This window comes from Alosa alosa, chromosome 8 (assembly GCF_017589495.1).
Source record: "Alosa alosa isolate M-15738 ecotype Scorff River chromosome 8, AALO_Geno_1.1, whole genome shotgun sequence".
Lineage (NCBI taxonomy): Eukaryota > Metazoa > Chordata > Actinopteri > Clupeiformes > Clupeidae > Alosa > Alosa alosa.
The window spans coordinates 17,866,655-17,891,903 of NC_063196.1; the positions used below are offsets into that span (position 1 = coordinate 17,866,655).

Genomic DNA, 25,249 nt, shown 5'->3' on the forward strand with positions numbered 1-25,249 from the left:
GTCTGGGCATTATTAATACATAAGTTTGGGGGTGGGGACTAAGCTGTCGTTGGCTGACAGAAGACAGCGGGTAGTTGTGATTGGTCTGAATAAGTAACTGTAAGGATGAATGGGTCAGATTTAGGGGGCGTATCTTCGTTTACATGCAACATACAAGTGTTGCGCATTTTCGTGCGTAAAAGATACAACCTTGCACGCTGTTCCAAAAGTTTCTACTTACATCTTATACAAATGACTCACACTAAGGCATGACATGTGATGGTATGGGACCTCACTCGAAACTATGTAATGTAGACTTTCATCCACAGACAGGATGATTCGTCGTATTTGATACCTCTGGCGGGTAGTCATAAAACGCCAGAGCCGCAGCATTTTCTTAACATGGGCCAATTGCAAGCTCTCATTCAGTCTAGTGGAAGCTGTAATTCAGCGCAATTTATCTGTGGATATTAACAGCCCCCCTTTAATACAGAATGGTGGTGCATCTTTGCGATGCCGGGTAAGATTGGGTACTCTATGAGCATCTTTTTACATTTACAAACACAATTAATACAGCAATAGAAAGAATAAATAATTATATCCATATTTGTTTGTTAGCAACAATGAAAAGTAGGCCCTAGTTTGGCCTGATCATCGTTGTTTGTTATTTTCATGTTCTACAGTATATTTAACCCCGTGATCAAAGCTTTATCTATAGCGAATTTAACTCTTTGTTGCTATTAGAGAACAATTTGTGCCATCTGCTGGCCATATATGGCACTACAACAGACAAAAATGTCCTTGAAAACAAAACAAAAAAAAGGCAGAGAATTGACACTAAATCCTACAAAAAAACTAGGTATAGGATTTATTTTTTTCATGGCATACAGCATACAGTAAACAGGATGACTCAAAATGTGCAAGGGGGAATTGACCTTTAAGGTGGGGAAAGCTGAATTTGGAAATTAACAGAATTTTGCTTGCTTGAAATATTATGATGTTAACAGGGTCTTACACTGATGATCACATCACTGAGAAAAAGAAGAACAATTGACAAAGACAACCAGTTTCACACTAACCAGTCCATTGAGCAAAACTAAGGTTTACAATAGTACGTTGGACAGCCGTCAGTCATAGTAACACAGAGTATAACATTTCAGCATAAATGGACAAGGAAATGTATTCCTTTCAAGGCTGGCAAACAAGAATGCACAATTCTCTATTTACAGACCAAAAAAGACCACCTTTTCAAATCATTTCCTGTTCCATCTCTCACTTAGTGGTTATAATGCATATTTTACAGTATAAAACACACATAAGATAATGTGGTGCACTAATCAACCACAGATTGAAGATTTAAAAACTGTTTTACATCACCAAAATGGAATGTTTATTCTTCTGTTGTGCAAAAAAGAGACATTCCTGCAACTACAAGTCAACATTCTATGAAGGAAAATGTTGTCATGGCAACTCCTGAAAAAGAAAAGAAATAAGAAGGAGGAGGTCCCTTTCATTTCTCCACACCCACTCACACTCAAGGAAAAAGCAGAAAAGAAAAGGGAAATAAACAAAAGTTACGTTGGTTTCTTGAATGCATTTAATAGCCCACTATTTCTGTGTAAGCGTCTTTTTTCTTACTGCTTGTTAATGCGTAACACTGACCAAGTGAATGAGGGATATATCATCCACCAATAAGAGACGGACAGATCATCTCTGCTTAGGACAGTCTGAAGAACAGCACACTTTGTCCACTGTCCCTCTGAAAGACAGCGTGATCTCTTCCGTCTCATCGGCCGTCATCCTGCCGTGTCGGAGTACGTCCGAGGTGTCCTGGTGTTGCATAGCCTGGCTCCGATGGTAACAGTTGTCTGGTCTGCGTGGTTGGGTGTGGGGCAGTCAAGGGGGCAGGCTGCGGGCCGAGTGAGGTCCAGGCTCCCTGGGACGCTGTTTGACCTCATCTCCCGGCCATGGCGGGGGCAGAGGAGGAGGTGCAGGTGGAGGCAGAGGGGGGCGAGCTGGTTAGGAGCCCTCCTTCTTCTCCTCCTCCTTGGGGGGGTTGCAGGAGGATGAGCCCTCGCCTCCTTCATTTCCGTCATCTGGGGAGTGGGAACACACACACACGCACACACACATACATACGCACACACACACACATACCCACACACACATACCCACCCACACACACGCACACACACATACATACGCACACACACACACATACCCACACACACATACCCACCCACACACACGCACACACACAGAAGACAGCCTCTGTAGTGCAAGTGGGAAATCTTGTGACCAACAACACAAATTTGAATTATTAAAAGCATGAAAGGCCAAGGAATCCTTTAATAATTGAACAACATCAAATCACATGCTCATCTTTCAGTGGCGTAAAACAAAATGAAAATGGCTAATGATGAATTATAATGATTATCAAAGACCTAATCAAATGTAACCGAGGACAATCAATAACAACCAAACACAATCTACAATATCTTGTATGGTTAACATTTCTTTTATTTACCAACCTATTAAAATTCATATAGCGTTTTGCATACCCAGAAAAAGGATGCTATTACTTAACAGCCTGTGAGGATGACACTGTGCAGTAAATGGAGAAGATCCCTTTACAGCACATGCCTCACAAAACACTGCCAAACTTGGCACTTTGTTCATCTTCAGCCTCTCCTCCCTCCCATGTTTTCAGATGGAATCGGAGTGCATTACGATTCACCAGACAGCCTTCTCCACACCGTTTTTGATGCAAACCTTTGGGGAGCGTCAGCTGCCAAGACACCCCGCCCCCCCTTACAGAGCACCGCTTACTTCAAGACCGGCGATCAAATGCTTGGCTGCTTTGATCATTGCAAGGTCTAACGGGGCCTAGATGATCAAGGCTTTGGCGATGCATGTAGCTATTTCACTATATGCCACTGCACAAGGATTTCCACCGTTTGGCTCAAAGGTTGTTCTGCTAGCAGTGTGTGTGTGTGTGTGTGTGTGTGTGTGTGTGTGTGTGTGTGTGTGTTTGTGCGTGTGAAGAGCATAAGATAAATTCAGAGTGCCTACAGAGGAATGAGGAGTACGGGGCTGTAGGCTTAACTGGTATTTGAGGCAGAACATAAACTAGAGCGCAATCCAAGCCAACCGTCTGGAATCAACAAATAAGAGTTATTTAAAGCTATTCATTCTGTAGTCAGTCTGTATTGCTACACGGCTACAAAGAACATGTTTCAGTTACATTTAGGGGTTTGCCATTTCTTTTAGGATGTGCAATTCCTTTTGTAGAGGAAAAGAAACAAAATCATAGTCATATTACGTAGTGCAGCTACTGATAAGGACTGCAGCTACTGTAACTAAAACACCTCACTGGTGTTTTGAGTTTTTAATCAACCAACAGGATTGTCAGAGAATGTGTGGTGCATCATTACTGACAGTGAGACATACAGTACTGTAACCCATAATGTATAACTACATATACATAAGCAAAAATAATCACCAATCTATAACCAATATATCATTTTGTGTTTGTATATGTGTGTGTGTGTCCTGATTTGGTATAATTGCTTGGCCGTGTATTAGGTGTGAATCGTACCGGAGACAGACAACTCGGCTAGTTTCTCCTGAACGTCCGTCGCTCCGTCCCCGGTGTTGGCGCCTAAAATGTCGGGCATGGCATTGCGCCGGCCCGTCCGTCCTGTCGCTGCAAAGTCTGTGACAACGGGTTCCACATCAGTCATCGCTGTGTCCTGTCCTCATAGCATAGTCTACAACAAAAGACACATAAAGAGATAGATAGTCATTATTAATATCAAGGATGTATGTTGACATTGAGATCTGGTTTTAACCTATAAAATCCTCTAATTAGCCAATGGTAAGTTCCCAGACCCTACATCTTGATGTGGGTCTGGCTCGTCAGGCTAACCAAATATACCAGAGTGGACCTTCATACTCTGTAAATTCTGTACTGAGTAAACACTATTGCTGAGATGTTATGAACCCCCATTTTTTTTAAACTTCACACCCCGGCACTCACCCAAACCACAGAGGTGATTTCCATGGCAATACAATTTTACTGAGGCCTCTGGTTGCCAAGCTCTGGCAGTTATTGATTTTTGACGAGTGTAATGAGCACTTTTCCCTCCGCAGTTTACGATCGATAAGTTACTTCACGCACACAAAACACTTTTTCTGCCCATTCAATTTAAACAAATGCCTTGTCAATTCTCCTTAGACGTGTTTAACTGTAATCAAAGCAGAAAACACTGCTGCATTAATTGATAACAGTGAAGCATTTTTGCAGGGAATTGTGCACTGTGTACAACACGCCAGTAGATGGCTCTGTTTCTGTTCTTCATTAAACAGTTCTCTCAGCCATTCTTTCACAATGTATCCACCGTATCTCTCTCTCTCTCTCTCTCTCTCTCTCTATCTCCCTCCCTGGTGTCCCTCTCTCTATTTCTTTCTCTCCCTCTCATTCTCTCTCTCTTACTCTGCCTCCCTGGCGTCTCTCTCTCTTTCTCTTCCTCTCACTCTCTCTCTCCTCCCCTCTCTCCTGTTCCCTCTGCTGAATTGGTGCAATAAAACACCCGGCTTATATAATTGCTATGGGTAAACACAGACCGTCTGTCATGTATTGCTGATTCGACCTGCAGACCAGCAACACACTCTGATAAATATAGCAAACTATAAACCTCCACAGTTACTTGATATCTACTGGGACAAAACCTATACCCCAAGGCATAAACTATGATATTTTAAGGGACAATGAACAGTTCAGTTCAGTTTATTGTTGCCATTGTTACAGAATAACAACGAAATGTTGAAAAAACAGACCTGACATATAGTTCCCTAGTATACCCATTAAGTGTAGAACATCACACGTTTTGGAATTTCTATACCATTATTATAGGGGGTAGCGTGGGCTGTGTGTGTGTGTGTGTGTGGGGGGGGGTGTAGGGTAATGCTTTCGGGTTTCCCTGTGTGGCAATGGTGGACACGTTCACACCCTCAAGTTAGAGAGCGAGCTAATCAATTCACGGTTATGCTCAGACCATATGTCCCTAATCGCTGGACTGCAAGTCGTGATTGCCCAAGCTGTGTTAGGTTGGCCTCCATGCAAATGCCAGACAGGCGTGACCATCCTCACCGAACCCATTACCCCAACCAATGGCCATTAGCAGCGCCCAGGCTTTTCCAGAAGCCAGAGACTGACTGTTTGCTTTCCAGAGGCCATTTAAAGTCTTCATGTAATTCTCAGTTATGAAGTTTTGATATCATGCCCATCCACAGCTTCCCACACGTGCGTAGGCACACACACACACACACACACACACACACACAGATTTTGCACACAGTTTTACTGACAGACGGGGGCAGGGCTGCGAGAGAAAACCAGACTTTGTTTACTAAAAGCAATCCGAAGGGCTGTTACTTCTCTGTGTCACACTAATCCGCTTCCAGACACAAACACACACACACACACACACACACAGAGTGAGAGCGAAAGAGAAAATTAGAGATTGAGAGAGGGGGACAAGGATGAGCTGTGACATGTAAGTGAAAACCCCCTCTAACCATTCAAACAGATGGTCCCGGCTGGTCCAAACGAGGGCAAAACCAGCGCGCAAACGAGCGCTGGATAATCACCCCATTGGACGACACAAGATTTAGAATTTAATCAAACCCCATCAGTCAAGGGGCGGGAACGCTCCTGAGAGAGGGACATCTGCCAGGAGCTATTTCGGGCATCTGCCACTGCTGCCACCGGTAGGCTTAGCACCTGTGGCACCGGTGCCAGATCTTCATCAAGGGGATGCCTCAATCATCACACCCAGCTCCCAGCTCCCAGTTGCATCATGCCCAAACGGGCAAAACAAAAACACGTCTTCTTCCTCTACGGACAAGAGAGAGAGAGAGAGAGAGAGAGAGAAAGAAAGAGAGAGTGATTTCAGGAAGGAGGCCTGGCTGCAAGCTGATGACAGACAGATTTTCCTACCGTGGCACTAGGAGAGAGACTAGACATGAACTATGGCTCTCATCAGCCTTGGTTATTCGACATCCTTTTTACGCATCTTTGATGGCAGAGAGAGACTGCAGCTATGAAACCTAGGAATGAGAGATATATATTTCATCTCCATGAAAGATAAATAATATATAAAAAAAACTACGCCTTCACACACCAAGTAGGGAGGACTGTGGGAGGAAAATGATCAAGGTCAAACTCAAATCTATTGCACAGAGTCCTGCGCATTGTATTGTACTTCATAAACCAGGCTATGAGAAATTAGCTGACTGCTGTGGGAAAAATGTAACATTTCGGTGAGTACTCTTCAGTAGAGTGTGACCGTGGAGTGGAAACACTACACTGTTTGTACTGTGATGGTAAAGCCACACTAGTGAGCCAGACAGCTATTCTCCTCTGATTCAGAAATGTACAGGAGGGCAGTGTGAATGTATTGAACAGGCCCATGCCCGTGCCGTGCCAGAAGCACTGTCAGAGCGCACACACAGAGCGGCTGAGAGTTTCAGTGAGAGTTTCAGTGTTGTGATGGTTCCTTTCCAAGAAGAGGCCTCCTCTTCCCATGGAGACGATGCCCTGAACACAGCATGGAGCTGGCTGGTGGCACTGGTGACTGGCCTACACATACACACGCACACACACACACACACACACACACACACACACACACTCACTCACCTTTAACCATCCTGCTCCCCCTTCTCTCCAATGCCCTGTGTGTGCCCTGTGTGTGTGTGTGTGTGTGTGTGTGTGTGTGTGTGTGTGTGTGTGTGTGTGTGTGTGTGTGTGTGTGTGTGTGTGTGAGAGAGAGAGAGAGAGAGAGACGAGGAAAATAGAGACATAGGCAGAGCAGGAGAGACATAGAGGGAGAAATACAAAGGACCTGGAAGAAGAGAGAAGAGGAAAACACACATAGAAGGAGAAACAAGGAGGAGGAGGAGAAACAAGGAGGAGGAGGAGGAGGAGGAGGAGGAGGAGGAGGAGGAAGAGGAGGAGAAACAAGGAGGAGGAGGAGGAGGAGGAAGACAAATACAGAGCGACACAGAAAACCAACATGGAAAGACGGATAACACATGGGTAAAGGAGGACTAATGATTTGTGAGTGAGTGACCGTGTGTGACCGAGTGACCGGTGGCGGTAGCCGACCAGGTGGTAGCCGGCCTCTGCAGAGTGGTGTGCCAGGAGGCAGCTTGAGAGAGTCTGCCAGAGCCTCTCACCCTCCCACTGCGCACAGAGGCTAATCGGCGAAGCAGCTCCATACGGCAGGGGCTCGCCGGCACGCTTCACACAAGCTGCCCTGCCACCACAACACTACAGTCATCAGTCATCACACTCAGCACAAGATAAGACACACACACACATTCTCTCTCTCTCTCACACACACACACACACACACACACAGACATTCTCTCACACTCTCTTTTTTACTCACTCACATACACACAAAAGCAGTTGTCACCATCAAACACCATCACAAATGCCCCTCATGGATCTCGCAGCATAAACCAAAAAAGTCCTTATTATCACACAAACACACATACATACACACACACATGGACAAACACACAGAGAAAAGCACTCGTCACAAACAACACATGCTTCCACAAATGCCCCCATAGAGCCCAGTGTACATACTATTTCTCACAGCACTCCCCAGGCAACACAAAACACACACACACACCTCAGGCAACACAAAACACAGGGACTCACACAAGGACCGACACACTACACACCAGATTGCTCCTCAAACTGACAAGTAGACAAACAAACAAAGGTAAAAGTCTCCCAGGCTGTGAACCATGTGAACACACATCTACTTTACTCTATACATCAAAACACACACACTCGCACCAAAGCCTACACTCACAGCCGACTGAACAGACACTGGAAGCACTTCACGGAGAGCCTGGAGCACTTCAAAACCCCTCCCCACTCTACACAGTGCACTCTTGTATCTTCCAATGACATGTGGCTGAGAGCCAGAAGGCCAACGTTCAGCATATTTTCAAGGAAATCAATGGAGATGAGAGCTTTGGACAGCACAGCTAGCATGTGTGCTGGTAATGTCCACTGTCCAGTTCCATCAGTGCTGCCTCAGTTGGCGCCCTCAACGAAAGCACAATTCAATAATGCCACCCCCCTTCCCTAATTTATGTTGCATTCCATCATGTCTGATCATTTACAGTACAGAGAGCCATCACATTACTTCAAACCACCAGCTCAAGGATTCAAGATTCGTTGTAATACCGTTCAATTTCATTACCTAAGTTATGTAGCACCATGAGTGAACAGTGTCTCAAGACTCAAGATGCTCGAGTCACTCAAGACAGGAAGACCCAGGCCTGGACACCCTCATGGAGAGAGCTACCACATTGCTGGCCCTGCCCCTGGTGTGTACAAACACACCTATTGAAGAATTGGACTAGACTGGACAGAATCTCATGGAGCTTTTGGGCTGAGGCTGAATGAACCACCACCGGTTTCAGAGCACATGGTGTGCAAGTTATTACAGTAACATTAGTAGTCGAGACTAAAGTGGGATGTGACATTTAAAGTTTTATCTTCAACATATAATAGCTTATAATAGCCATGTTTACATTCCCTCCATAAATTCTTACATTATGTTTTGAGTGAGCATTGAGTTCTTATGACAGCTAGGAGAGAACCAAACAAAAGAAGAGAAAAAAAAAGAATGAAAGGAAGATGTAAAAAGAAGGGAATAGGCATGTCATGCCTGGCCATTATGACAAAACAATACTACACAAAAAATAAACTGACCTCACAATCCAATCCCCCAAAAGTATGTGCTAAAGTACAAGGAATTATGGCCATTTTAAAAAACAATGCGAGCAAACAAAGCAGCAAAAAGTCACATGCAAATGTTTATCCCCACTTAATCCCCCAAAATCCGTGATGACTGGCACTGGATGCCCAAAGGATGCCCAAATGGAGCGCGGGGTCTTCATGGCAGCAGGGAAAACTCTACCCCAGCATCTGTACCACTCTTGGAGTAGGAAAAACAGCATGTGGCAACAATGGCCACTTCTAACATGCATTTGGATAGAAAAGTGGCTCGGGGAGTAAAGTGGTGTTCACTCTGGACGCATCTTAAAGCAACACAAACGAACGCCTTCAAACTCATTTTGCAACTACACTGACTGGAGTCTATGACATCGGCCGAAGAACACCCAGATTGCCTGATATTGCACTATGTAAATGTTGTGTGGTGGGTCGAGCACAATCCTTTTTAGTCAGTTGAGTACACCCTTAGCACTTAATGCAGTATATTGAAAATTGACAGAAAGGGGGATACCTACATTGTGTTTCTTAAAAACAGCTGCAGATAACCTATTTATACTAAATATAATTACACTCTCAGTGTCAAATAGTGTTTATGATGTAATGTACTGGTATGTGTGCACAATGATTTATACTACATATGACTTCACAAAGCCACAAACAATTAAACAAACAACCAAAGGACATATGACCACATTTTTACACAATAAAACTTAGTCTGAGTTGAAACTTTCTTAACTATAAAAAAAATTACCAACTGCCCACAGACAAAAAAAAAAACAATGAGATGTTTCCATGCCTGTTCCCAGTGAGAGGGCCATACAGTATATCTCTTTAAGCCCTTCAAGGCTAAACAAGCATGAGTAAATAATGTGCATGGATTATGTCCTGATTGCTCTAACCTTGGACGCAGCCTTGGAGGAATTATGAATAATGAATTGAGGCGCTTTGATGTTTTGTGTTAATCAAATGTTTAAGACCTCAAACACCGAAATAGACTCAGTGCATGGCAACAAATTGTGACAGGAGGCCGGGGATCAAAAGCAGCAGCTCGGCAGCTAACGTACTTCATGTCTATTTAAAAATAAATACTCGACAATGTAATGTTTTGTAATCAAGTGGCACTCCACCAAATATGCCATGATTGCTCACCGTAGTGGCTCTTTAACAAATCCTTCAGACAAAGACGTGGGTTTTTAAAACATCATGATCCTTCAATAATTACATAAGCGCCATGTTAGGCATCCAGACAAAAAGAAACAAGGACACTTTTTAAAAAATGCATATGTACATGCAACAACAGGAGAGCAGAATTTATAACTAACTCAACAAAATAAAAAAATAAATAAATAAATAAACAAGCCCTTAAGTCTTTCCAACAACAAATGAGATTAGGTAAGGAGAGGAAAAAACTGAAGTAGAAGCGCAGAATGAATCATCTACAGTTTTGCTTCATGGCCCAAGGACAGGAGACTGATCATATTCAATACTCCACCACATAATGGTGGTCTGATAGGCCCAATATACTATCTCTCTCTCTCTCTCTCTCTCTCTCTCTCTCTCTACTCTGACTGAAGAACTCCAGAAGGTTCTGTTGCCCAGGTTATTGGATAAAATGAGAAAAAGCAAATGGAATTTAGTTTAACCTGACTTAGCTGAAAGACAGGTAGAAGAAAAGGCTCTCAAGTTGGTGTCTAGGGGCCCCTTTCGGAAGACTGTAAGGGGGGTGACCTTGTGGGGCTGACTAGAACTGAGCTGCTCATCTGTGGAGAGCAGAGGGACTAAGGGGTTTTTCTCACCGGAGCGCCACCACAGAGTGAGGGGAGGAGGAGGAGGGAGAGAAGGACAAACCACTCATTCTTTTCCGGTGCCACAGAAGATCATTAGAGCAGGCAAGCAGGCAAACAGAGAGACAGCAAGCGGAGTGAGAAAGCAGAGGAAAGAGGGGAAGCCACTTCATTGTATGGACTCACAGAGAGAGAGAGAGGGAGAGAGAGAAAAGGAGAGAGAGTAACAGAAAGAGAGAGAGTGAGAGAAGAAAGCAAAGGAATGCACAGATGGAGAGAGAGAAAAAGAGATAAAAAGACCATCTCAAAGTTTCTATTATGTACATGACAATGGGAAGGCCACACAACCTGTTTAATTAATACATTTCTCAGAAACAGAACACAGCATCAGAAAGAAAGATGGAGGGAGAGAGAGAGAAAGTGTGAGAGGGGAACGGGCATCTCAAGATCAAGAGAGCCCTAAGAATTGTGGGCCTCTCGCTTTATCATGTTGACGAAGCCTGTCCTTGTGTAGTCTCCAGTGCAGAGTTCCGTCTGGCAGATCTGACCCCTTCAGTTTCAGCTGATGGAGGCCCTCTCGCATCCATCCTCCCCTCAAAACAAACACTGCGGGCGCCACGCACCCCCTCAATCACTGTCCATCTGAACAAAGAAAAGATCCCATCGACAGCCATGTGGGACTCAGTGATACAAGGTAAAATGGTGGTGGGGTTTATTTCAATCTACAGAAAAGAAGGGGCCGTTCTTCTGAAAAAGCTTACAGGTTTGTATTGTGCTTATCTGCCCTGACAAGTGCCATTTTGTTTGATTCACGGTAATGACTCAAGAGACACTAGCTGCTGCTAGCCTACTGATTGCTGAGTGCCATAGATGGTGAGAGGGGCTTTCACCTTCACAGCCAGCAGGGTTCTTTCAGGTCACACTTGGTAATGCTGATATTGTAATATAAGGTAAAAAAAAACAGTATAAAAAAAGTCAAAACACCTCTTAAAGTGGACTGATCTTCAAACTCCTATTCAGCAGGGATAGAGATAAGCTCTCAAAAGCACTGGCAGAGGATTTTAATGTAGGGTAGCAGCAAGGCAAAAGAGAAAACAGAACAGAACAGAGACGGAGCAGGTAGGGGCCATCCACAGCATAGAGAGAAGAGGAGGAAGAGGGGAGGAGAGGAGAGAAGAGCAGAAGTGGAGAAGAGGAGAGCAGAGGAGAGGAGAGGACAGGAAGTTTCTCCATGGATGGGGCTGTGAAATCGAATCCTCTTTGACCTCACATAAAAAAAACACAAACACAAACTCCTCTCCTGTCCTCATTCATGGGCTTATCTCCGCAAGTCCACAGTCAAGTTTGTTTTCCTTTCTCGTCCGATGACCAAGTCACTGGAGCTGTTAATGCTGTGTGTGTGTGTGTGTGTGTGTGTGTGTGTGTGTGTGTGTGTGTGTGTGTGTGTGAGTGGGGGTGACAGGAAGGATGCCTCCTCACCTCAGCAAAGCTCTCAAGAGGTTTACAGTGACATAGATAAGTGGATGAGCGAAGTAGGACTGGTCCAGGAAGGCTAAAATCAGCATAGCGGCTTACGCAACACCATTCTCTCTCTCTCTCTCTCTTTCTGCTTCTCCCTCTCTCAGTAGTCGGTTTCTCTCTCTCAATCAAACACACACACACACAGAAATACTCAGACAAACAAACAAACACACACACACACACACACACACACACACACTCAAAAAAACGCAGATTTTGTCTATCCTTCCCCTCATTCATCACTCTCCCTCTTCCATTTTCTCTCCCTCTCTCCTGGCTTCAATCTATTCCTCTGTCACTCTTGTGTTCCTTCTATCCCTCTCTTTCTCTTTCAGTGTTTCCATTTCTCTGATTCTTTTTCTTTGGGCCTGTTTTCTCTCTGAAGAGGGATGTGCAAGGTTTCTAAATGAAATGAACCCAGCCAGGGTAGTCTGCTTTATCGCAGTGAGAGGAGAGGGTAGGAGAGGTTCTGGTTGTGCACGCCTTCAGTACTCGGTCAGGGGGAACAACAGCCTCGTAGAGCTTAGAGAGAGCCGAGCGGAGCCTGGCGTCCAGTTCTTATCTCGATGCCCACGCATCCCTCCTACTCTGGTGAACACATGTGACTCAGTCTGGGACGATAAATAAATAAGTAAACAAACAAATAAATTAATAACAGAGGCAGCAAAACGGCTGCATGCATATTTCTTCTGCTGCTTCACTGGCTGAGGATCATCAAAATGTCCCTCCACCCCCCAATCTGCGGAAGAAAGGGGGGAAAAACATGTTTTTCAAAGACATAAGGCGGTTGTAAGGCGGTTATGCTGCAGAGCAGAGCACCCTGCAACAAAAACTTGCCCAACAATAATGACGGAATACTTCAGAGTTGACCCAAAATCCTTTCAGAGCTAGCCGACCTGAGAGAGAGAGAGAGACAACTGCTGATTAAGCCGCATGAGAGCCTGCTAAATGGACGGTTCCATGGTAACACGACGCAATTTCAGATCTACAGTATATTTTAAGAGAAGAGCCCCCCCCCCCCACACCACACACACACACACAGAGTGAGAGAGAGAGATGAAAAGAGAAAGACAGAGTGAGAGAGAGATGAAGAGAGAGAGAAAGAGAGTCAGATACGCTGTGCATCTGTGGAGGCCTTTTGTAACTCCGATGCCATGGAAACTCAACAGTGAAGTGGTGTAGAGTGAACAAAGTCCCAGTGGGCAGTACGGAGCTACTACTTATGCAACAGAGTCCAAAGAAATGGCAGGCATCACAGGGCCAGTGGACCACACAGACAATGATGGGCAGCAGGCTAAAGGGCTGTTTTAACCAGCAATGATAACCATAAAGACAACTGTAATTACACTACTCACAAAAAGTTAGGGATATCTGGCTTTCGGGTGAAATTTAATGTTTCAGTACAGAAAGCACAGAAACATTGAACTATTGGACATGCACATTCAAAAGTTTACATTAAGTTCCCCTGTAAAGCCGAATATCCCTGACTTTTTGTAAGTAGTGTATGACGATATGAACGTCCACTGACCAATGATAAGTACAGCCTCTCCGTCTGTTGATAAATGGGATGTCTAAAATTCTATGGATTCTGATTGATTGTCAGATTTTTATCATTCTTAAAGTCATTCTGAAAGCAACACCCAACAATGTCCTTCCTGATTTCGTTATAGCATGTGGTGTGGACGAGACTAATCCTTAAAACTTGTTTTAGCCATTATCGTTTTAGTTATCGTTCCTGGTGTGAACTGCCCATAAGTCTTATTCATGCCGTGTGTGTGTAAGTGTGTGTGTGTGTGTGTGTGTGTGTGTGTGTGTGTGTGTGTGTGTGTGTGTGTGTGTGTGTGTGTGTATGTGTGTGTGTGTACGTGTATGTGTGTGTGTGTGTGTGGGGTGTGTGTGTACGTCGTGTCCATGTACGTATGAGTGTGTGTGTGTGTGTGTGTGTGTGTGTGTACGTGTACGTGTGTGTCATATGCAATTCAGCTGTTCCAGACACTTACTCATCTGCTTCCAGGGCACGGCTGGATTAAGATCACCTAAATCTCACTTCCTATATTAGAGCCCTATTCAGGACACTGAACACAAAAGGTAATCACCCCCATTTATAGTGCACATGTGCAGGCTACAAACAAACACATTTATTAGCATTGTCCTCTCCTAATAAACAATTAGCCCTATAATAATATTAGATCAGTGTGCGGTGATGATCTCCATTCAAGTCTAAAGGCCTATTCCTGCGCATCATGTGCACCTGGGATCTGAAAACGGCTAGAGATTATTAGAGTTTATATGCATTTATTAGTGTTATAGTGATGCATTCCAAAAAGCACTGCCTATTAACCAGCATCAGATTCACTGGCCTCCTCTTACCCTCTGGTTAGTGCAATTGAATGACTGAATATGTAAATAGTAATTGGCTCACTGGTGCAAGAACAATTTCCCTAAATCGTCCCACAGCAGCGCACCCATGTTACCTTTTGAGCCAAAGCAGCATTTGTTTCGGAGTGTTTACCTCATAAACACTTCTGACAGAAGTAGGCAATTTAATGATGCTACAACTGCTCCATCCTCTGATGTGCACTAGAGGAGGAAAACCCCTGCTTCTTTTCCCTCTTCTTTTCTTTCTTTTATGCCCTGTTTATCTGGAAACGCACTGCACAGCGTGAACATGACAGCTTATTAAGATGATCTCTTCCATAAGCAAGAGGAGCGTGGCGTTCGGGGCCGTGGCGTTTTTCGGGGCCGTGCTTTTCAGGCGGGACCTCCCACCGTCTCCATGCCTCTGGAGCCAACTGCTCCGAGCAATGATGCTCTTCGGCTGTCAATCACATGTCGCCGCTGACAACGCCCGGGCCTTGCCTTCTGAATAATACACTGTTCGTGCAGCCTCAAGAGCCTCTGTCGAGGGGTCGCCAAGTTTATATTTAGTTTTTGGCTCCTGCATTTGGATGATAATAAGACCCCATCACCATAAGTTTTCATCACCACGATGAACAACACCAGGCGCCAATCTGCCACAGCAGATGTCAAACATGTGAAGATGCTGTTTTGTGTAAAGACATGAAGATGTTTTCTATTTTTGAATGTCTTACTATATGCTTCTGTGTTTATGCTTTGGCTCAATGAATTTAATTTAATTGAGATGGCGTTTCTAAAAGATGTAGACTTTTAAAAACGTGTGTAGACTCATAGAGGCAATATATACTACTGTGTTTTTGAATCTTTCCCCTGATGTTTGCTTTGTTGATTTCCTTGTCTTGGAGTAACGCTTTAGAGATTTTCAAGGGGAAAAAAAAAAAGACGCCATTCACTGAACCTGAGAAGAGAAGACAAGCTGAAGAGGCCCTGGGTGAAAGCTCACCCATCAACGCCTTTTCACAGAAGCATTCACACACTTCTAAAAACAGCAAATGCTCTCATGAGGCAACTGAGTATTCAATCACTACCCAGAGAGTGTGAGAGAGAGAGAGAGAGAGAGAGAGAGAGAGATGCTCAAAAGGAATACAAACATACTTAGCAGGCAAGTTGCAGATGAAGGGCAGGTTAGCCGGATGAGAGTGCTTAATCTTGGCTTATTTTTAGTACAGCCCAGCGATTGGAGGTGACAGGACAAAGCTTTTTCTTTCCATGGGCCAGGCGAACAATGGGCATATGTACCTCGTGACTCATCCTCCTTAAGGCCATTTAGTCCCCCATTAAGTGTTTCACACGTTCTGTCCTCACATTTAACTTCCAGTTGCAAGACGTCCTCGTGCACCCCGGAACCCATCGACCGTCTTGCCCACCCCACTCCACCACCCACTATTCCCACCATGAGAAAACGCTTTCACCCTCTGGCTGACACACACTTAATGTGTGTGTGTGTGTGTGTGTGTGTGTGTGTGTGTGTAGAAAAACAACAACAACACAGTCCCAAAGTACATCTGTGGCATCCAGCATGGGAATAGCTCAAATCCCTATTTGGACAGCTGAGAGGGATGTAGTGTTTGGCAGAATGCACTGGAACCAGAGCTGAATCGGAGGTCAGTAAGATTTCCAAGCCTTGAACCAGGACATTTATGGACACATATATATGGGAACCAACCAACCAATGGGGTGCACAGGTTCTTCACAGGCCTCCATGAGATTTTAGCATTCCATCTCCATGGCTACTGGCAAATATAAGATTTTTTTTTGGGGGGGGCAGAAGGATTTCAGAGAAAATGTTTATGAGGAAAAACAATGGGTGTGAAAGCAAACACAAACACTGCAAATACATCGACACAAACCAGCGTGAAATCGTGAGCTTTTTGGAGCTAGGTTGGCCGTGTGAAGTTGTTTGTGTGAGCTCTGGAAAAATAAACACGGCTCCATTATGCTGACTCATCCACTCAGCATCCAGGAGGGAACAAGCCCCAACTGGGTAATAGTGCTAGCGCTTTCGGCTCTATATGCTACAGTGTTGCGCCATGCCTATAAGTCTGCACTAGCATACAGTATTTAATGTGATGGTCGGGGGAAGGGAGAAATAAAATATTCCCATGGGCTTTGCTACCATCCCTTTCAACTTCTGCACTCAATTGGATATCTTACGCTGCTTTGAAAGCGAAAACCACCATCTGGCTCTAAACACACCAATGGACAACAATTGAAACCGAGTCCATAATTGTCCACTGGAGTGGAACAGTCAGGGATGGAAAAAAAGAAAACAAACAATAAAAACAGACAAACAAACATTGGGCTGTGTTGTCATTCAGAACACAAGCAAAAGATGGCCCAAACACTGTTGCCAAAGAGATGTTAATGGATTCCACTAATTTAATTTCACTGCAATCAATAACCAATGACAGGCCAGGTAAGCACCGTGGAGGGGGGGGGGAGAGAAATATTGAATGAAAGGAGACTTAATGAAGGACTATCATCCCGGTCCTCTGCTCTTTTCCATTAGAGAGAGAGAGAGATTAGAGACAAAGACAGAGAGAGACATTTCTGTTCCTTTTACTTCACCTCACTTTGCTCACCCTCTCTCTTCTCTCTCTCTCTCTCTCTCTCTCTCTCTCTCTCTCTCTCAGAGCAGAGGCCGACATTCCCCAGGTGGCTCGGTGTCTTTGACGTGGCCTTCAGGAGTCGGCGAGTGAAAAACCACCCACAGATTTATGTGCATCTTTATGGCAAGCAGCACAACAGGATGCGACAGGAGGAGGTGCACGGTGGAGAAGGGGCAGCTGTAAGGTGGAGTGACATTGAAGGTCAAAGGCACCCACGTCTCAGGTGTGTGTGTGTGTGTGTGTGTGTGTGTGTGTGTGTGTGTGGCCTGGGTCTCACTGGGGCCTGCGGGTGGGTGTTTACAAGGTGAAATACTGCCAGGTTAATCACGGGAGTCACCCCTATATCTGCACAAACATGGCTACCTTGACTGCTTTGGCTCACCTGCTGTCTCTAGAGATCACTGCAACACTGATGGAGTTTGACTCACCATCGTTATTCATCCTCTTCCTCCTGTTTCTCTCCTCCTCCATCATCATCATCCTCATCATCCTTAATCAATTAGTCATCAGTCCTCGCTCCTCTGTTCATTATTTATTGTTGTTATTAGTGACGTGATCATCCTTCCGAAGAAAAAGAGGACATCCGCGCATACAGCAAAAGAAGGGATGATTAATATGGAAATGAGCTGCTATATTTGAAAGCATCTGATGAAAGATTCAGAGCAGGATTACATAACTGGAGCATTATCGATTGTGAGAGGAGGGAATCTCATGAGTCGTCTTAACCGTCTCCACAGCTCTGTTACCTGATCATACGATGACCGTTTGCGCCGGGCAAAGTGGCAGCAGGAGCGGGAGGGTTCATGCTCTATTTCCCACAGGCTTTCATAAAATATTCACACCAAGTTGCCCCCAGGAGAGCGATTTGGGCGAGAGATCGATTTCCAAGCTCCCTTTGAATTCAACACTTTGTAGTGCTCCATAAATCCAGATGCAATTACATGTGCAAACGGTGGAGGCTTTTGTTGGGGGGGTTCAGAATAATCAAGAGTGACAGTAAACAAGGGACCCTCACACAGACGACAGGGGAGAGAAAACGGGAGCTCCCCACGTTGTGATATTGGCGAATCTCAGTACAAAGCATCTTGTCGAGCAGCTTTGTCTGAGAGGGAGTAGGGGGAACCGGAGGGACATCGATGGCCCAGATTGACTGAGAAGAGAGGGAGGGTGGGCAGGGGGCTATTTTTAGCCCTGGTCGTGATGACTTGTTCAAATCCTGTGATTTAAGATAACACAGCGGGATCCGCTGCCATACTTTATTGGCCCATACAGATACAGACTTTACACAAGGAGGGGGGGTGGATTACACTCAAATCACCGCGTTGCTGTGTGGTCTATAACACCCCCACTAGACACACACCCACACAGATACACACGCATACACACACACACACAAATACATACACACTCACCAACCTCACACATACAATATCACTGCCACCACAACCACATAAGGGATGTCCCATTTAAGCAAAGCACCAGTGGCAATGGAGAAAAAAAACACACGATAGGGTGACATACAGACAGAGTTCTTTGACACTTTAATCTCAATACAAATTTCAAGTTTTTGCCTGAAATTGCACTGTGCCTATTTACAAGGGCATTGTTCCCACCTCTTTTGGGGCCTATATCAAATGTTGGACCTCTATAGAAAGCTGAGGTCCTCTAGTTTTCGTAGGAAACAGTCAAAATAAATGTGTGATGTACTCACAAAGAGTTACAAAGGCTAGAATATAGTTTTTTCTTTCTGCCGGATTACAAGCATCTCTGAACTGACCACATTTCAGCCCTCTAGGTCACTTGATATCACTTCAAAACACAACCCTAGCACCAGGTCTTGTGAAGTTGTGTGCAAAAGTAGATCAATATAGAATGAAAATATGAGTGCTTTAGACTATTATTTGCCATGGTATGCTCATGTGTTTTGTAAAATGCCTATGGAAACTCCCCATAGGACTTTTTGTTATCCAAAATGCATACTGACAATCAAATGCTTACTGCACATGAACCCCTTTGTGTAGAAGCATAATCCTGGTCTCAAATGAACACTTTGAGGTTTCTTTGAGGTTTCTTGTGAATTATTTAGATTGTATGTCAGGTGTTCTGATATAGACTGACTACACAAAATATGGAATAATTACAAAAAGTTTTTGCATTTACCTAGTTGGTTCAATGAGTGAGTATAAGATAGACTATACATCTGTACAACTAATATTGGATGACACAACATGAAGATTCAATTTCTATGGATTCTTGTGAATATTTCAGTACCCAATATGTTGCATCTACTTATTGTGCTGCAGCTACACTGTCAGAAGTCAGGGTAGCACCAAAAGCGGAGGGGGGGTAAGCAAGCATGTCAAGCATTATACAGATTGTACATGAAAAACGTTGTCACGTTTGGATTCCCAAGAGTCAAAGCTTTGAAATGGTGTATAACATTACTATGCTACATAGCAATATGGTGCATACAATTGATTTAGAATGTTGGGGGGAGGTGGGGGAGGGGGTAACCGTCCTGCTGAACACTGAAAAGTATGTGTATGAAAATGTAGATAGCTGAGAACCTCTATTTATAAAGCCTATATACCCACTCTAGCTTGCTAGAAAAGTCTCTCAGAACTTCTCTACAGTAAGTGAAAGTCAAAGTCAAACTTAAACTGTGGCTTAACAAGTCCTCCGAGAGGGAGAAATAATAGAGGCAATATTCAGAGAGAGGCAAGCATATTTCTCCATTACTGTAATAGATGCTGTTTTGTGTTCCTTGTGGGTTATGGGAGGAGAGCTCAACACCCACTCGCCTTGGTCAGCCTTGTGGCAGAAAAGGCCCCATTTATAATCGTTTTCTTGACCAGCCCTTTAAACAACAACAAAAAAGCACTAACATGGAGTTATGCTGTGCCCACTCAGCAGAGTGCTGACCAATTAACAGGAAGCAGAACAGCGGGGTCTGGGAAAAAAGACAGGGAGAGAGTCTCAGCCAATGGGAGAAGGAACAGGGAGAGAGTCTCAGCCAAAGGAAAAAGTGACAGGGAAAGAGTCTAAGCCAATAGGAAAAGGGACAGGGAGAGAATCTCAGCCAATAGGAAAAGGGACAGGGAGAGCGTCTCAGCCAATAGGAAAAGGGACAGGAAGAGAGTCTAAGCCGATGGAAAAAGAAGCGCAAAATCCACTGTATACGCTCGCAACAGCTTTGAAGACACTCGTCTAAGATAGTAAGAAGCCAAAACATCCTTTTTGATCTTCTCCTCCCTCTCTCTCCCTCTCAGTGTGTGTGTGTGTTTGTGTGTGTGTGTGTGTGTGTGTGCGTGCGCCACAAACTGAGATTTCAAATAGCGAGACAAGCCATCGGTGTGTGGAGGCTCCATACAGTTGCTGCACCTCCTGCCAATCTCCCCAGATGTTGGGTATTAAAGACTGGTAGTTAATGATTCTCACAGGCTATAATATATATATATATATATATATATAGTATACCCAAACACCGTATTGGTGCTGTAACCAGTTACACCACACTACCCCCAGGGCTTAGAGCATTTTAACAGCCAACAGTACTTCAAACTTTCTATTCATCTCACACCCTTTCACCACCAAGAAAAAAGCAAAAACAATTTCATACTATGTATCTCTTAAGGATAGACATACTGTACTATAATACTACACTAAACTCTACTCTACTCAACTGTATTGGGTCTCTGTAATGTAGTCAGTGTACTACAGTGAGACCAGAACACTTTAAACCTGGACAGAGAACCACAAAGAAAAAAACATAAATGAAAGCATGAGGCACGGCTCCCTCGGGCACAATTAAAAATGCCAACCAGCCATGCACCATCGCAAACTTTCTGCTCTTTGTCAGCCGAGCCAATTAGGCGTGTGGCGGCGGTAACCCCAAGCAGTGGCCACCTGGAGTGCGGCAAGCTCTTTATTTTGTCACACACCGCGGCGTGACAGGGCCGCACTGAGGATCGAGGGCCCTGATGTGCCGCGACGGTGGATGAGCTTCGAGAGCCGCTCACCTCCATTACCAAGCTGATAGCATACGAGCAGGCTGTTTAGCGAGATGTGCACTGCAGAGGACTGAATCTGAGTGGGCATATTGCACAGTGCTGTTTAGCAAAAAAACAAAACAAACAAAAAACGGCAACAGCTGGATGTGGATATACGGATCCATGACAATCTGCATTGATACGGATAATCATTCAAATGTGTCCCTTTCATTACACTCACTCTCACAGTAGTGATCCTGGATCAGATGGAAAGAGTGTGTGTTCTCATATCAAATACATTTTTTTTATAACGTGGATGGAATCAAGACTGACAATACAATGTTGATGCATATACTATAGTTTAGCTTGTTAGCAAGCTATGTCCTCATCACACAACCACAGATGGTCTGTATGCTTAGGAAAGATAACATCATGAGGCAACGTCTCAAAATCTTATCAGAAGGAGACAATTACCACCTCCATAATTTGCCCAGGGGATAACATACAGTAATGGAATTGACAAACACATTAAATCTCTATTTTCCCTAACCCTCTCTCTTTTTCTCTCTCTCTCTCACACACACATGCACAGACAGTCACATTTTTTACCTCGCTGATATTTTGAAATACAGGATGATTCATATGCCACAAATGCAAATAGCTGGAGTTCACATAAAGACCAGAATAAAAACAGCTTGAAATCCAACTGTTCAAGAGCCTTTACCCGCAATTACTGACACTCTGCTCTGACACCATTGCAGTGATGTAGGACTAAGTCAGAGCAATATGCTTAAAACCAAAGCTTCACATTTTAACATAATTTCACTGACAACTTGTGGTTTACAATTATTTACAATGGGATTTCAGCTAGGAGCTTGAATTTTAAAGGGAAAATAACAGCTTTGTGGTGAATGATTCCTAAAAAAAAACTCACAAGTCCAGCCATATCATCTGATCTAATTTGGTGGCAAAACACTATTCAGAAATGAGAAACTGGACCAAGAGAATGGCCATGACACAAATTGCCGGATGCCTCCAACCCAGAATGCTGGGATGCAGGGGGGAAGATGTGGAGGACTAGTGTTCTGGTTGTTGGTGTAGGGGGGCAGAAGGGATGGTAGAGGTGGGGGCGGGGGGAGGGGGGGTGACAAGCAGTGCCATGTCTGTGTTCGGGTAAACTTTGCCCAGAGCGTATGCAATGTGGAATGGGCCGCGCTGTGTCCCCAGCAACTTCAGCTGTCACTATCCATATACATTAGCATCTCCTCTACTTTTAGCATCTTCCACGGGAGGCAAAGCAGCACAGTTCAGCTCATCCCCCTTCCCCCATCTCTCATCACCAACGTCATGATAACAAAATGTACTCTCTCCTATTAAAATGGATGCATAATGCAAACAATTTGCAGAATACACAGCAGCCTTTCTGCTGCTAATGGTCCATAATGGATTTTTATGGAGAAAATCCCAGCATGATTCTGTAACATAATGGTTCATATTGTTTTCCACTTCAATGTTTTGTGTCCATTTTAACACACAACAATATTTCTGGGTAGATTTTCCAATGTTGCCTTCATTAGTCAACACACAGCTCAAGGATAATTAACAGCACAGTCAGAGAGATAATAGTCCAAGGGGCTGGTGTTGTTGAATGTTAGGAGAGGGGTGGGGAGATGTGTTTGTGCACAAATACATGGAACTGGATGCAAAGACCACGCATTATTGAACAACATCATCTTTTCTGAATTACAAACATATGTGATAGGCTAAGTGATGTATGGAAAATCCTACAGTGTCATGTTGTTGTTGTTGTTCTACAATGAATGCTATGCTGTGTAACTGGCTACATATATTTCAAAATACAATATTAAGTGGTATTGAATGTAGGTTGTGTGATATTTCCCTGTGATTTCACAGCAATGGGTTCATTATAGGCAAGCTGTTATTAGAAGTGATCAAAATGGCATCATACAGACCTCAGTATCAAATAACTAACTGAAAAATGACAACCAGCCAAATTAAAACAAAGCCCACAAGACAAGACCAGATGATGTAATGTCAAGCTGAAAACAATCTATTTGCTCCAATCAATTCTATAATCACACTCCACATTCGAGCCCAAAACTGCGGTGCTGGCAACCTGCACCTGGACCAACAACAGTCTAAGCCCCCAAGGTCAGCGAGCATTCCACCTGCTGTACCTCCCGAACCTTTCCTGAATACCTGTCGTCCTCTGCTCAGGAATAAATTAATAATTTAGGCACCCAATCACAGTGTTGGATTGGAATGAGTGTTTGACCTACACATGCAGACGGATTTTCGACACTTAATAATTTGAAGCCTCACATTAGCTCGTAATTGCATGCATGTGTTGAATTGCATTACAAATGACAATCACGTCAATCATGGTCCATCCACCGACATCCAAACAACGTCGGTTGCTTACAACAGACAGGACAGGACGCATCATTTCCACTTGAATAAGCAACTTGTGGCATTGTACAGTAGTCGTGTAGCCTATTCATTGAAATGTGTTTGTCTTGTTACAATAACCTATATGGAGCTGTATGTGAATGCATCGGATAACATTCATGGAATCAATAACTTACGCTTCATGCTAAATAACAAAATAAATCCCCAGTCTAAGATGCGCGAGGTCAACACATTTATAAAAGACATTTAGCCTACGTTAAATCTGGGCTACCCTGGCGACAATTAAATGATGGTTGCCATAATGACATTCCCTGGATTTATTGTTCGAGCTGCAGAAGAAACGCAGTCTCTGACAGGCAATGGCAACAATGCCTATCCGTACTACTTGCAACCACAATGTATGGTCATGAGAAAATATATGACACTGACACGTTATGTACAGAAAGGCGACTAGCGCTTACCCAGTATACGCAGAACAGCAAGTGACAACGGAGATGAGATTCCACACTCCGAATCAGAAAACACACCGATTATCCATTAGGACACTCGGCGCTCCGTCCATTCTCCTCGTGAATCTCTCTCACTCTGGCAGAGACTGAGATTAGTACGAGCACAGCAACCCTCGCGGCAGTGACATCACAGGCACGTTTTCACGGGGCCGCGCAAGAGCCCAAACTGTCGGGTACCAGTGAGATAAGCACACTGGCTTCAGCAGTCACCGGCGCGTTCCATTCACTTTCCCAATTTCGAGCAGCAAGAATCTCTTTGCAGCCATTGCACCCTTGTGCTTGGTGGTGGTGGTGATATATCAGAATGTGGTGTTTTTCCCTGATAATATGTAGGCTTTGCACTGCAGCAGCAATCCGATTTCTTGCATCAGGTTCGAATGAAATACATCTTCATTGGATATAATAATAATAATAATAATAATAATAATAATAATAATAATAATAACTTGGACTTATATAGCGCCTTTCATGGTACCCAAGGTCGCTTAACAATGAGGGGGGGTTAGGGGTCAAAGGACTTGGTGAAAATAAATGTTTTGAGGTGCTTTTTGAACATGGGCAGAGCGGACAAGGAGTGGTAGACTGTTCCAGAGTGTGGGAGCGTTGACAGAGAAAGCCCTGTCCCCAAAAGTCCGCAACCTGGTGCGGGGGGTGGCCAACAGGTCCTTGTCAGAGGACCGCAGGGAACGTGACTGAGTGTAGGGGTGGAGGAGATCTGTGATGTATTGTGGTGAGAGTCCATGGAGAGATTTGTAGGTGAGCAGGAGGATCTTGTAGGCGATGCGTGACTTGACTGGCAACCAGTGGAGCTGTTGGAGAATGGGAGTGATATGTTGCCAGGGCTTTGTGTGGGTTAAAACCCTGGCAGCTGAGTTCTGGACATACTGGAGTCTGCTAAGGGCCTTGGTGGGCAGTCCAGACAGGACACCATTGCAGTAGTCCAAACGGGAGGTGATGAAGGCGTGGATGAGTGTCTCAGTTACTGAAGGTGTGAGTGAAGGCCGGAGCCGTGAGATGCTTCTGAGGTGGTAGAAGGCAGACTTGGTGACATTGTTGATGTGAGACCGAAGGAGAGAGTGGAGTCCAGAATAACACCCAGGTTGGCGCAACCTCAGTAGATGGGGGAATGGAGCAGCATCCACAACCAGGCCCAGGTCTCCAATTTTCCTGAGCAGTGGTGCAG

General features: G+C 44.4%; 1 protein-coding gene across 1 annotated transcript; it reads right to left on the minus strand.

Annotated features, from left to right (window-relative positions):
* Nucleotides 1-828: 828 nt before the first annotated feature.
* pkib (protein kinase (cAMP-dependent, catalytic) inhibitor beta) lies at nucleotides 829-24,202 on the minus strand. Its single transcript, XM_048250715.1, has 3 exons — nucleotides 24,019-24,202; nucleotides 3,578-3,749; nucleotides 829-2,075 (listed from the first exon to the last, which is right to left on the minus strand). The coding sequence occupies exons 2-3, from the start codon at nucleotides 3,720-3,722 to the stop codon at nucleotides 1,999-2,001; spliced, it is 222 nt and encodes a 73-aa protein (XP_048106672.1). The 5' UTR covers nucleotides 3,723-3,749; nucleotides 24,019-24,202; the 3' UTR covers nucleotides 829-1,998.
* Between the last annotated feature and the right edge of the window lie 1,047 nt (nucleotides 24,203-25,249).

What these genes read in the sequence shown, in the direction of transcription:
- pkib (XM_048250715.1), bottom strand. Translation starts at nt 3,722, where the DNA reads ATGACTGATGTGGAACCCGTTGTCACAGACTTTGCAGCGACAGGACGG. An exon ending in AGCCGAGTTGTCTGTCTCCG is followed by an intron (nt 2,076 to 3,577) that starts GTACGATTCACA and finishes CCCACTCCCCAG; the next exon opens with ATGACGGAAATGAAGGAGGC.